General features: G+C 41.8%; 1 protein-coding gene across 1 annotated transcript in view; it reads left to right on the top strand.

Moving 5' to 3' along the window:
- The first annotated feature begins 380 nt into the window (after positions 1 to 380).
- LOC140468798 (zinc transporter ZIP1-like) overlaps positions 381 to 15,192 on the top strand; it is a 49,625-nt gene continuing 34,813 nt past the window's right edge. Inside the window, exons 1-2 of the mRNA XM_072564821.1 lie at positions 381 to 489; positions 10,309 to 10,439. Of these exons, the coding sequence (XP_072420922.1) occupies positions 381 to 489; positions 10,309 to 10,439 (240 nt within the window). The remainder of the gene's footprint in view (positions 490 to 10,308; positions 10,440 to 15,192) is intronic.

The raw sequence follows: 15,192 nt of genomic DNA, 5'->3' as shown, positions 1-15,192 counted from the left end.
AATAAGATCATGGCCGATCTGACTTTAACCTTAACTCGACATTCCTACATATCCTTGATAATCAATCAGATGTAATTCTTTCTCTGTTTCATGTTGCTGAGTGAAGCATAACGTCTCAATGGAGATAGATGTGTCATCCTTATCTCTGAGTAAATTCGCCAGGTAAAATAACCAATTATCTTCTAATATAATGTAAGGACTCTCTTTCACAACCTTTCCCCTCGCTTGAGCTTGGTAACCCTAGTCATTATATTTTGATTTGATCTGATTTTCCTCAATGCGACTTGTGATTAGGTGGTATCAGCGTGAGGGTGGAGTGCGTCATAGGGCGGGGTAAATGGTTTTGTGGGGTCAGGTCGTGGGATGTGCTCAGTATTGTGATGGAGTTGTTTTTGATCCAGGTCGGCTGTTTGGTGGCACTGATGTTGGTGCCAACTTTGTGTGGACTGTTCCCGGTTACAGCCCGAATCAGGCTGGCGGAAGCAACAGGTGAGTTCGAAAGCTCGAAGTGGGTGTCTGCTTATCCGGAGGACTGGGATAGAGGCTGGCAAACTATCCATTGAATAAAATGTGTGCTTCTTTGGGGGCATATGGAAGCGGGTGTCTTCTTTAGCTTAGTGTGACTTTGGGGGAAGCAATGGTGGGGATAATCTGCCTGTTTTAATGCATAGGGATGGTGTCGTCTCCTGAGGGCGATACTAGGGATACAGTCTTCTCCCCCACCCCCGAACCTGCTTGCTTTCGTACCCCTGGATCAGGGAAAGCTGTACTCGCCCTTTCTCCTTGCAATTATATTCCTACTCCTTTTATTGGCCTGCTTGTACAACACTGAAGAATTGAGGTATAGCACAATCCTGAAATTGAAAGCTACATAGCTAAAAGTTAAAATCACACAACACAAGGCTAGAGTCCAACAGGTTTAATTAGAAGCACCAATTTAATTGGAAGCTTCCAATTAAACCTGTTGGACAATAACTGGTGTTCTGATTTTTGATTTTGCTAAGCCCAACACTGGCATTTCTAAGTTATTCAGTTCATGCATAACCTATCTATTTTGTACCATATTACTTAGTCATAAAGATGTACAGCATGTAAACAGACCCTTTGGTCCAACCAGTCCATGCTGACCAGATATTACAACCCAATCCAGTCCCACCTGCCAGCACCCCACCCACATCCCTCCAAACCCTTCCTATTCATATACTCATCCAAGTACCTCTGAAATGTTGCAATTGTACCAGCCTCCACCACTTCCTCTGGCAGCTTATTCCATACCTGTACCACCCTCTGTGAAAAAGTAGCCCCTTCGGTCTCTTTTATATCTTTCCCCTCTCACCCTAAATCTATGCCCTCTAGTTCTGGACTCCCCAACCCCAGGGAAAATACTTTGCCTATTTACCCTATCCATGCCCCTCATAATTCTCGCCAACTTTCTAAAATGGCCACGACTGAAGATAATGGAGGCGGAAGTAGTGGATGGGCAAGAGGATAAGGTTGAATGGGGCATAGTTTGCAGGAGAAGTTGGATGGAGAAAGTGAACTTGAACACTGGAACTGCTGTTTAAAACTGTGTGTAAGTGCAGAAACTGGTTATAAACTATAGGAACACTAGAAATGAAATTGACAAGTTTGAGAGCTTCTCCATTATAGTCAATATTCATAATTGTGCTCCTCGTAAAGTCGAACCTGCAAAGTCTAATGATTTTACATAAAATTTTCAACAACTTAGAGGAAAGTACTGGAAGTGAATTCTATTAATGTTTAAAGTTGAAGTAATTGAATAACAATACAATGCTGAACATCCACTTTTATTTGAATGAGAAATGCACTGAGCAATCTTCTGCTGTTTTGAGAAGACTTGTAGCTCAGCGAGCAAACCTGCATCCATTCTAAAAGTCCTGAGATTCAGTATTCGACATTGCCCCCACTTCTCTCTCGATCTCGCCCTGCCCTCCCCACCACCTCCGCTGAGACTTTGACGTCACGGCCTCCAGTTTTTAATCAACTCATCACAATCAACACCTGCCAATAATGAACACATTGTTTTGAATATTTAATTTAAGATTATTTTCTAATTAAAAGAATATCTGCGATGAAATGTTGGATTTATTTTTTTTTTGCATCTAAAAAGGAAATATGAATCGAACGGATAGTATTAAGGACCATGAGAAGTTTGGAAAAGGGTGTGGAATAGTTCCACCTGTGAAAAAAATTCAGTTGAGGATAGATTGAAGACTTTGGGACTCCTTTCATATGAAGAAGGCTGAAAAGAGATTTGATAAAAGTTTTCAAGATAATCAGTTAGCTGTCAAGGAAGAGTCATCGGACACGAAACTTTAATTGTTTTCTCTTTGCAGATGTTGCCAGACCTGCTGAGCTTTTTCAGCAACTTCTATTTTTGTTTGATTTACAGCATCCATGGCTCTTTAAGGATTTTGATGTCCGTCTTTAGCTTGAAGTTCCAACTCCTAAAGGAAAAATAAAAGGGTATACACTTAAAGTAATGTGTAAATAAATCAAGGGTGATGTGAGCAAAACTTCTGAGTGATGGAATGTGACTTGGAAATGTGTTGGAGACAGGTTCAATGTGAGCCATTCAGGAGGTTACTGGATGATTTAGAAATGGTGTGCTTGGATCTGAAGAACAAGCTTGAGATTAACATGAGGTATTAGAACTGGTGTGGGCATGATGGGCCAAATGGCCTCTTGATAATTCATGATTCTATGAATGAATGCTGACAATTATCACTCATTCTAAAACAAGGCAGTCTTCTTATATAGAGACAGCATGTATTGCATTACATCAGTCATACAATGCCGATGACCATGCAGGCTGAAACTAGGAATGCACAAAAGGGCAGGAGAAGATCACTATGGATCAGGAAGAGGGTTTGCTGTGTCTGTGGAAGGTGGTCAGGGTACAGGTGTTGCAGTGAGTACCAGGATGGGTTTTGTAGTGAGAAGTATGAGTATTAGTGGGTCACTTGTTAAATGTTGATTCATAGGCAAGGGCAATGACTTGAACCAAGTTACATTCAACATACCTGGTTAGGAGCAAAAAAAGGCACCACAGCTGCTGAGGTAATAGGTTCAATAGGTCAGACTCCAGAGTTGAGCAGGATATAAAAGCCTTCCAGCTGAAGGGCTTTTGCCTGAAACGTTGATTTCTTCATGCGCACGCGCGCCCCCCCACCCCCCAACTCCTCAGATGCGGCCTGACCTGTGCTTTTCCAGCACCACACTTTTGACCCCAGGATATAAAACAGCCAGCCTGAGGGTACAGCTGATCTAGGGAGCAACTGAGCATGCACAAACATCAGTTGAAATTGTATTAAACAGAATAAAATCATTGTGCCAAATGAGGAGAATTGTTGAAGAGTTATGCTTAAGGAAAATAGTAGAACATTTGACTAACTGCTCAGACCCTGTGACACCTCAGGAATTTTTTTAAAATAAAACAGCACTTTTAGATATTCAGTCCCATGGCATGCTTTACCAACAGTGGACCATATAATTCACATGAGGTCAATTTATTAATAGCAGGTTACCTTACTCTTTTGAGGATTAAATAGGAAATCTATTGTATTTGTTTTAATCTTTCTGTGCCTTTACCTATACCAGACAGATTTAGCCAGTTTGCGAGATAGCGAAGGTCAATGAGATGGGGTTGGGGGGGGGGGGGGGAGAGAGAAGAATGCAACAAATGACCCAGTTTACACCACCATATCTGAGAAGACATTTTGTCAAACTGTCATCTGACATCTTTTCACCAGGTCAATTTGCAAACATATCAATCTAATGGGGGTAAAGCATTTTTATACAGTGCAAGAGGAGTGTGCTGATCGATTGGCAAGTGGATTCTAGTAGAGGTGTTACCATGGATGATATATGGCAAGAGCCCATTTGACCCAGTGTTTTTGCACCTGTCATTAAGCATCTACAATAGCACCATTTTCAAGCACCTGGCTCATGGCCTTGTCTTGCAGTTCAAGTATCTATCTAAATAGTTCTGAAATGTTTTGAGGGTTTCTGCTTTTGACAGTGAATTCTCTATGCATCACCCTCTGTATGAAATAAAAAAATCCTCAAACTCTCTGCTCCTTACTTTGAATCTGGGCCCACTGGATATTGACCCCTCTACTAAAGAGAGGTTTAGATTAGATTACTTACAGTGTGGAAACAGGCCCTTCAGCCCAACAAGTCCACACCGATGCACAACCCACCCATTCCCCTACATTTACCCCTTTACCTAACACTACGGGCAATTTAGCATGGCCAATTCACCTTTGGACTGTGGGAGGAAACCGGAGCACCCGGAGGAAACCCACGCAGACACGGGGAGAATGTGCAAACTCCACACAGTCAGTCGCCTGAGTCGGGAATTGAACCCGGGTCTCTGGCGCTGTGAGGCAGCAGTGCTAACCACTGTGCCATCCACACTGCGCTGCCCAAGAGTTTCTCACTACATTTTTCCTCAAACTTTGTACACCTCAATCAGGTCCCCCTCATCCATCTCTGCTCAGAGGAAAATAATCCCAGTCTATCTAGTTTCTTTTCATAGCTGAATCACTCTAGCTAAGCAAAATATCCTGGTGAATCTGTCTACACGCTCTCCATTGATGAGCAGAACTGCACGGTGCATTCCAGCTAGCCTATATACAGCTTCACCATAAACTCCTTGCTCTTTGTAATCAATGCCTTGAATAATAAAAGCAAATATCCAAAATATTATCTTAATCACTTTTTTTTTCAGCTCATCTTACTGCCTTCAAATATCTATGAATACGTGTACCTCTGATCCTCTGTACTTTCTAGGGTTCTACCATTTAGTGCTCCCAAAATGCATCAACTCACTTCTCAGATTAAATTTGCCACTTTTCTGTCTATAACCCATCTACGTTGTCCTGAAGAGTAAAGCTGTCCTCCTTGTATTTACTACTGTCACTTTTCATGCCACTGAATTATCTAGACACAGCAGATAAAATGACAAAGGGACCCACCACTGATTCCAGTGGTATGCTACGAAACACAACTTCCCATCATGAAGTTACCCTTCAACCAACTCTCTCAGTTTCCATCAGTTAATGTCTCATCGCATCTGTACAAGATTGTGCAAAGCAGACTGGTTAAATGGAAGTTTATGTTGATGATATCAACTGTACTAGTCTCATCTACACATGCAGTCATCTTTTTGAAAAACTCAAAACAAAGCATGCTGATTATATCATTGATTAATCCTTGCCTCTCCAAGTAGAGATTGTCCCATAAAATTTTCTAATAGCTTCTCTATCATTGATATTTGACTCGCAGGTTTGTAGTTTCATGGCTTATCCCTGCCATCTATCTTGAATAATGGTACCACATTAGCACTCCTCCAGTCATCCATTTTGATGTTGATTGGTCAAGATGTTCCCCTGAGGAAAGCTCCAGAGAATGGCTGTTGCTTTATTGATAGTTGAAATATATTCCGTGTGTCACATAAAATAAAACCAAGAACTGCAGATGAAGATCTGAAACAAAAACTGAAATTGCTGGAAAAACTTGGTTAAGTCTGGCAGCATTCATGGTGAGAAAGCAGAGTCAATATTTCAAGTCCAATTCAGAAGAAAGATCAGAGGATCATGGATGCTGCCAGACATGCTGCATTTCTCCAGTAATTTGTTTTTGTTCTGTGTGCATGTGCTGTTTCCATCTACAAAGAACAAGGCCTTGTGAATGATCTATATTTTCTAGTACCCACAAGTGCACTATACTATAAGCTCAATTGACTATCTTAACTTGGCTGTTAACATAACTAACACAATCAAGATTATTTGGCAAATCCCATCAAATCGCAGAACCACATCTAACATTGAGTACAGCCAGCATTTTGTTTGTTGTGAACAGCTGAAGAAATATGTTTGGTGCAATCTAACAGTCTTTAGAATATATGAGCTATGTACAAAGCTTCACACCAGCATTGGAAACAAAATAAACTGTTTCACGCTGCTACTGTGCATTAGCAACTTGAGATGTTCATTACTAATAGGATAATGATGAGTCGAGGCAAAAAAGCATTCTAGTTGACAGACAATGAGTCATGTATGTGACATTCAGTAAGATTATAATAATTCTTCTACTGTAGCTCGCTACAGATTGGTTTGCATTTCTCCCCCTCATTACCTTGGGATAACATCGTGGTGCTGCCTGTATTTCACTTGATCCACTCAGTTTGAAACTTGCTCAACTCCACCTGGAAATCTCCCAGCAGGATTGATGCTCTTCTCTAGGGGTCATTACTATGGAATCCACACACTCTGACACAATGGCGAAAGACAAGAAGGACCCTATCAGCCAATGTGACTAAAATTAGTTGTTGCATATATTGCTTAAACTCAAACTGCACCTGGCTGTGATTCCAGAATGTCAGACTTGGCCAGGGTGCTAAAGCATATGGAACAATCATGTTCATCTTATATCCATCTGCCATCTCTATCAGACAGAGTATCTCCTCAATATTAAGCTCTTCAACCTCCCTTGGCTACCTCCGGTTCACAACTCTAACGACCTTTTGGCAATCCCTTTCTGGTATTCTATCCTGTGTAGCAGATTTTCCTGGATTATGCTACTCCTCACATTCTCTATTTCCTCTCTTGTCCAGCTAGTTTCTCGAAATAGAGAAAGGTGACCAGTGGTGTTCCACAGGGGTCAGAATTGGGCCACTGTTGTTTGTGATATACATAAATGATCTGGAAGACGGCACTGTTGGTATGATCAGCAAGTTTGCAGATGACACAAAGATTGGCAGAGTAGTAGAAAGCATAAGGGGCTGTCAGAGAATACAGGAGGATATAGATAGACTGGAGAGTTGGGCGGAAAAGTGGCAGATGGCTTTCAATCCAGACAAATGTGAGGTGATGCATTTCGGCAAATTAATTCTAGAGCGAATTATACAATGAATAGAAGAGCCTTGGGAAAAGTTGATGGGCAGAGAGATCTGGGAGTGCAGGTCCATTGTACCCTGAAGGTGGATGCACAGGTGGATAGAGTGGTCAAGAAGGCATATAGTATGCTTGCCTTCACTGGATGGGGTATTGAGTATAAGAACTGGCAAGTCATGTTAAAATTATACAAGACATTGGTTTGGCCGCATTTAGAATATTGTGTACAGTTCTGGTTGCCACATTACCAAAAGGATGTGGACGCTTTGGAGAGGGTGCAGAGAAGGTTTATGAGGATGTTGCCTGGTTTGGAAGGTGTTAGCTATGAGGAGAGGTTGAGTAGGTTAGGTTTATTTTCACTAGAATAAAAGGAGATTGAGGGGGGACCTGATTTGAGGTTTACAAAATCATGAAGGGTATAGACAGGGTGGATAGAGACAAGCTTTTTCCCAGGGTGAAGGATTCTATAACCAGAGGTCACACTTTCAAGGTGAGGGGTGGAAAGTGTAAGGGGGATACACGCGACAAGTACTTCACACAGAGGGTGGTGGGCGTTTGGAACACGTTGCTAGCAGAGGTGGTAGAGGCAGGCACGGTAGATTCATTTAAGATGTGTCTGGACAGATGCATGAGTAGGTGGGGAACAGAGGGATACAGATGCTTAGGAATTGACCGACAGGTTTAGATAGTACATTTTGGATCGGCTCAGGCTTGAAGGACTGAAGGGCCTGTTCCTGGGCTGTAAATTTTCTTTGTTCGATTTGCTGATCTCCATCTCCCTCCAGACACTTTCAGGTATCTCATCTCACCATCTGAATACTCCTTGGCATCCCAAGTGAGCTAATTATTATTGCTAAAAAAATGGAATGGCCTGAAGGTGGATAAATCACCTAGATCAGATGGACTACACCCCAGAGTTCTAACGGAGGTAGCTGAAGAGATAGTGGAGGCATTAATGGTGATCTTTCAGGAATTGCTGGAATCAGGGAGGGTCCCCAGGGGACTGGAATATCACTAATGTGACACACCTGTTTTAAAAGGAGTAATGCAAAAGATGGAAAATTAGACTGGTTAGCCTAACCTCATTGTGGGTAAGATCCTGGTGATAAAGTATTGGGAAATCAATGGTTTAAAAACCTCCCTTTTTAAGTTTTCATCTTGCAATAATAATTTGTCTTCCAAGTTTAAAATGGAAGTCAGTGACCATGTGAGTAAATTAAAGAATGTAAGACACTTGGCATAACTTTGTAGCTGTATTTTCCTGGGCAAAACGTCCATCATGTCCAATAAATAAAACACTGATAAATGTTTAACTTTATCTGCTTTGATGCAAGAGAATGGCAACAGATGTACAAACACTTAAATTGAAACAAACCGATGATGTATGTGAACAGGAATAAAATGTATTAATCATCTAATTTTAATTGAGAATTTAATTAGATGAAGAAACATTACATTGGCATTGAATTATATGAAATTGTTATACACAAGGGCTATAAAATATGCTGCCATTTTTTTGCTTAAAAAAACCCCAGATCTCTCAGTCCATCCAGGGATATTTTGATTGATACACTGGGCTATTGATCTCTTGCTGGCTTAATTGAAATAAAGTAAGTTTAAGATTGAAATTTTTGTGTGGTCTGAGACTTTCTTTTTGAGTCAACACTGGAATCTATTGTGAAAGATGAGACTTCAGAATACTTGGAAAAGTATGGTAAAATAGAGCAAAGTCAGCATGGTTTCATCAAGGGGAGGTCATGCCTGACAAATCTGCCAGAATTCTGAGGAAATTATGAGCAGGTTAGACAGAGTCAATGGATGTTACCTACTCTGACTTCAAGAAGACCTTTTGACAAGGGGCCGCACAGGATGCTGCTGAGTAAGATGGTGTCAGAGGCAGGGTGCTCATATTGGTAAAGCTTGGTTTGTCTGGCAGAAAGCAGGGATAAGAGTCCTTCTTAGGATGGCAGTCAGTGACAAGTGGTATTCCGTAAGGCTCAGTGATAGGACCACAACTTTTCACTTTATACACTAATGATCTGGATGAAGGAACTGAAGGCATTCTGGCTAAGATTCCAATACAGATACCTAGAGGGATAGGTAGTATTGAGGAGGCAGGGAAACTGCAGCAAGTTTATGGACAGATTATGAGAGTGGGCATAGAACTGTCAGATGGTGTACAAGGTGGGAGGGAGGAAGAATAGAGGCATGGACTAATTTCTAAATGGGGAGAAAATTCTAAAGTGCAAAGAGACTTGGGAGTTCTAATCCAGGATTCGCTCAGGGTAAACTTGTAGGTTGTGTCAGTGGTTAGGAAGGCAAATGCATTGATGGCATTTATTTTGAGAGGACTCATCTAAAAGCAGGGATGTACTTATAAGACTTAAGGCTCTAGTCAGACAACATTTGGAGTGTTGTGTGCAGTCTTGGGCCCCATGTCTCAGGAAGGATGTACTGGTCCTGGATCATGCTCAGAGGAGATTCACAAGAATGGTCACAGGAATGAAAAGCTTAACCTATGAGGAACGTTTGTACGTGGAGTTTAGAAGAACAAGGGGGGCATCTAATTGAAACACAATACTGAAATGTCTGGACAGAGTGGATGTTGGGAAGATCTTTCCATTCCTAGGAGAGACTAGGACCCAAGGGCAAAGCCATGGATTAAAGGAAGACCTTTTAGAACAAAGATAAAGAGAAGCTTCTTCAGCAAGAGTGGTGAATCTATGGAATTCATTGCCACAGAAGGCTGTGGAGGCCAGGTCATTCAGTATATTTAAGACTAAGGTTCTTGAATATTGAGGGTTATGGGCTGAAAGCGGGAGAATGGGGTTCAAAAACGTATTGGCCATCATTGAATGGCAGAACAGACTTAATGGACTGAGTAGCCTAAATTCTGCTCCTATGTTTTGTATAAGGAGGCTAATGCTTGGGAATAAGGAGTCAAAGTCCACCACAGCAACTAGCAAAACTTTAAATGAATTAATTAAAAATTAATTAAAAGCTAGTCTCTGTATTGGTAACTACAAAATTGTCATCAGTTGCCTTTTTAATTAAATCCTATTTGATTCAGTAATATTCTTTAGGGAAGGAAATCTGCAGTCTTTATCTAGTCAGGTCCACATGTGACTTCAGACCCACAGCAATGTGGTTGACTTATAACTGTCTTACTAGGGCCATCACAGAAAACAATCAGTTTGAGAGCAACTAGGGATACATGCTGTGGAGTAAAGCCCACATCTCTTGAAATAGTTCTTTTGAATTGCTGAATTCTTGTGTTGAAATAGGGTTATGGTTAATATATTCCTGCAAAACCAATATATTTCGCTACTCCAATTTATTGGTGTGATGCATCATGAACTAATATTTACCCCTTCCATTCTTTGTTTAGCAAGTCAGCAATTCTTACTGAGCCTATGTAGTTCCTTTGCTGGAGGAGTTTTTCTTGCTGCATGTCTATTGGATGTCCTACCAGATTACTTTTTTCATATCAATGAAGAGCTGGAAAAACTACAAATTCAGGTATTACTCTTTGTGGTCAATATGTTTGAGTGGGTGAATGTATGGATATTTAACCTTTACAGATTTAGATACATAGTCATACAGCATAGAAACAGCATTTCAGTCCACCATAAAAATCAAAAGAACTGCAGATGCTGTAAACGCAGAAACAAAAACAGTTTGCTGGAAAAGCTCAGCAGGTCTGGCAGCATCTGTGAAGACAAATCAGTTAACATTTTGGATCCACTGACCGTTCCACTGACAGTAGCTAGGAGAATGTTGGCTTATATGCAGAAGATAAGGTGGAGATAGGGGGTAAATGATAAATGGGGATAGAGCCCAAAAAGAACAGTTGAACAGATGTGAGTGAATAATGATCTGGCTAGGAGAATGACTAGCTGTTCATGGAGACTGTTAGTAGCTGACAGTAGTTAGTGTGTAATAGACTGTGATAATAAGGCCTGGTGTGTAGGTTTGGGGCTAGGACATAGGAGATTTCAGCCCCTAAAATAATTGCCCTCACTACTGAGTCTGGAGGGCTGCAACATCCCCAAGTGGAAAATGTGGTGGTGTTCTTCCAGCAAAACTCAGCACAAGCTGGAACACTGCTGCAAACCTGAATCGGGTGTTGGCCAGGGAACAGGGTGATGTGTTAAAGTGGCAGGCAACTGGAAGCTGAGGGTTTTTTGTTTATTTGCAGCAGAATATGGTGAACGCTTTGCAGAACACCTGAGTCTACACTTTGTTTCTCCAAAGTAGAGGACAGTGTGAGCAGCAAATGCAATAGACTAGATTGTGCGAGGTGCTGCTTCACCTGGAAGGTATGTTTGTACCCTTTCATATGCAGGAAGGAGGAAGTAAATGGGCAGGTGCTACTCCTTTAGCGATTATAGAGGAAGGTACTATGGGGCGTGGGGGGGGGCATTGGGAGTGAAGGAAGAAGGGAGTAGAGTGTCCCAGAGGGAATGGTCACTTCCAGAGTGACCACTACTTCCCTCCAATGAGAAAAGCCCTATCTCCCTCAACCTTTCTTCATAAGCATGCCTTCCAATCCAAGCAGTATCCTGGTAAATCGCCTCTGCACCCTCTCTAAAGCTTCTACATTCTTCCTATAATGAGGCGACCAGAAACTGAACACAATATTCCAAGTGTGGTTTAACCAGGCCTCTACAGAACTGCAGCATAACCTTGTGCCTCTTAAACGCAATCCCGCTGCTAATGAAAGCCAACACACTGTATGTCATGTGTATGTGAATAGTTATACATTCCCAAAAGTGGCTCCTCTAACACATTTATGAATTCCTTATAGAATCCATCTGACCTTGGTGCATTGCCACCCTGGAGATGCCTTATTGCTTCTTTCACTTCCTGTACTGTTATAGGTGCATTCAATACAGAAGCTTGTTCTGTGTTTATACTGGGGAGGTCCAAAACCTCAAAACAGGATTGCATTCTCGCTGCACCCTGTTTGTCTCCCTCTGACCGATATAGCTCTGCAAAGTATTCCCTAAATTTAACATTGATCTTCAACTCACGGGTAATCATACCAGCCTTCTCTCTAACAGACATAATAGATTGGGAAGCTTTTTTTCCTCCTAGCCAAATATGTCAGATATCTACCTGGCTTATCTCCAAATTCAAATTTTAGCAAAGGAGACTTTTTTTAAAGCCACTTGTGCGTGCAATGAGTCAAAAGCCACCTGGAGGGCTGTGATCCACTGAAGTTTGACCAGAGAGGCCTATTATAATGTTTCCTCAGCTATCTGCAGCCAGGCCTCCAGCATCCGTTGTTGCTCCTCCCTCTGCCTCCTTCTAGTTGCAGAATACGAAATGATCAGGCCTCCCAAAGTATTGCCAGATTACTGGATTGATATCTCAAAAGGCCCTGAACTCTCTTCTGATATGCTCAACAAATTTGCTATCCCTTAACAGAAATGGGTCCATGGGCCAGTGCCATGCATCAATTCCACTACCCTTGATTTTAACATCTAAATACACTGGTGCATGATCCGAGACAGCTATATTCCCAATTTTGCACGCCAATGTTCTGCCCACACAGTTGGCATAAAAAAGTCAATTTGCATATGGTATTTGTGTAGGTTGGAGTAGAATGTAAATTCTCTTTCAATAGAGTGGAGATGTCTCTGCATGTCCACTAATCCCAACTCTTCACATGTCCACCAACTGCTTAGATTGTGCGGGCATACCTGCCGGGCCCCTTGGCACCCTGTCAACTTTGGGATCTATTAGGCAATTCAAATCCCCTCCTACGATCACGTGGCACACCCCAAGATTTATTCATTTAGCCACTGCATCAATTAGAAATTTAAAAAGGTGCACTGGGGGACAATATACATTCAAGATGCTATACTCTTCTCCATGCATTAGGACTTTAAGAATGATAAACCGTCCATGTCCATCTTTAATTAGATTAGATTCCCTACAGTGTGGAAACAGGCCCTTCGGCCCAACAAGTCCACACCGACCCTCTGAAGATTAACCCACCCATAGCCATTTCCCTCTAGCTAATGCACCGAACACTATGGGCAATTTAGTATGGCTAATTCACCTGACCTGCACATTTTTGGACCTGTGGGAGGAAACTGGAGCACCCGGAGGAAACCCACACAGACACGGGGAGAATATGCAAACTCCATATAGACAGTCACCCGAGGCTGGAATCAAACCTGGGACCCTGGTGCTGTGAGGCAGCAGTGCTAACCACTGAGCCGCCGTGCCGCCCACAATCTGCTCTGTTACCTGGAAAGGGAGGTTCCTTCTGACCAGTATAGCCACTCATCTACTCTTAGAGCTGAAGGAGGGGACATAACACGCCATGCTGCAGTTTCAGATGCTCCTTATCAGTTAGATGTGTCTCTTGCAGTAGGGCGATGTCCACTTTTTCCTTCCCAAGGCTTAAAAACACTTTCTTATTTTAATGGGGGATTGGCTCCCTTTTTATATTCCTGGTGCACCTGAACAAACCACTAACCATGGTCATCCAGGGCAACCCGTGGTTTCCCAAATGGAGAAGCTTATCTGAGGTATGATGAGCTACAAAGACTATGAAGTCTAAAAACTACTCCCTACATTTAACTGAAGCAAACACCCAAATAACTCCCAATTCACTAGAGATCTTCCCCCTTGCCCACTCGGGGCACTCCTCCCAATCCTTACTACCCTCTTAGAGTCATGGTATTATAAAGATGTACAGCATGGAAACAGACCCTTCGGTTCAACCTGTCCATGCCAACCAGATATTCCAACCCAACCTAGTCCCACCTGCCAGCACCCGGCCCATATATCTCCAAACCCTTCCTATTCATATAGCCATCCAAATGCCTCTTAAAATGTTGCAATTGTACCAGCCTCCACCACATCTTAACTCCCTCTAGCTGAGGCCATGCCCTAGACCCAGGCAATTCACAAATGAGGAAAACCTGTTAATTATGTTCTGAGAGTTAACAATGGATGCCCTCCTCCCTCCCCTTGTCTTAACACAGATATAGCCACCCCAACACAAAACCAAAAGGACAGCAGTAAAAGAAAGCTCAAGATAATACCCAACTGACCAATATATAAAATAATTCCAGTTTTATAACAAGGCTGTAAGTATAAAGCCAATAACCACAAAAGAAAGGGAGAGAGAGAGAGAAGTGAAGAAAAGGGCAATTTAAAAATATTCCGTAGCTCCTCCAACGATACACCTTCCTCTCCCACCCCGACTCAAGACCTTCAATTCAAAGAATTCACAAAGTCCTTCACCTTTTCTGCGAAATCAAAGTTATATACTGGTTCACAACATGGCTGGGTATCTCAAGGAATATTAAATGTTTAGGTCCCTTAATTCATTCTTGACTTCATCAAATGCCCTTCTCTTCATTAGGACTCCTGAGAAATCCTGACAAAAGTATTATATTTGAGCCTTTGTACTTTAAATCCTGTGAATTTCTTCCTAGTCTTCTTGCTCTAACAAGCATTTTAAGTGTAACAAGACTTACTTTCTCCTGTATTCTACACTCTGGCTAATGAAGCAAGCATCCTGTATTTCACCCTTCACCACTCTGTGTCCACCTGTGCTAACACCTTCAGGGACCTATGGATTTGTGCACCAAGGTCTGTTTTGTTCCTCAGTACTCACTAGGGACCTACATTTATTGTGTATATCTTTCTCTTAGCATACTTCCCAAAATGTATCACCTTACACTTATCTGGATTAAATTCCATCTTCCATTGCTCCACCTAATTTACTAGCTCATCAATATCAACCTGTAGCCTTGTCAAATTAGGGCTGATCAACTCAGTACTTTTTCTATTGCTTCAGTTGCTAAGAATGTGAAAAGACCTTTTATTTTTCAAAGTTTTCTTTTTGGGGGGGGGGGGGGGGGGGAGGTGGTGAGGAAGAATAGTTCAGCCTGACAGTCATGCTAATTAATTCAAAAACTAAACAGGAATAACTTGCACGCAACAAGTGAATGAGAAACCCATTTTAAGGGTTTGAGCAAATTGAGTTTAACCAAGCAATACTGAGTCAAGTGTTCTTTTCCTGTTGCTATAATAAACTCGTGTTCAGATATAATGTGTTATCAAACAAATGGTGGGGGGTAGCTTTGCCTTGAAGAAAAATGTTTGGCCATGTTCAATTAACATCATAAGGAGTTTGTGAAAGGGAGATAATGTTTGATAAATCCATTTTTGAGAATGTAAGGAAGGTGGTAAAGGGAACAGTAGACGTGGTATACTTGGATTTTCAAAAAAACATTTGAAAAATACA

The sequence above is a fragment of the Chiloscyllium punctatum genome, chromosome 48 (genome assembly GCF_047496795.1).
Source record: "Chiloscyllium punctatum isolate Juve2018m chromosome 48, sChiPun1.3, whole genome shotgun sequence".
In the NCBI taxonomy this organism is placed as follows: Eukaryota; Metazoa; Chordata; class Chondrichthyes; order Orectolobiformes; family Hemiscylliidae; genus Chiloscyllium; species Chiloscyllium punctatum.
Note: the sequence above shows the minus strand (reverse complement) of the source record. Positions and strands in the feature narration are given on the sequence as shown.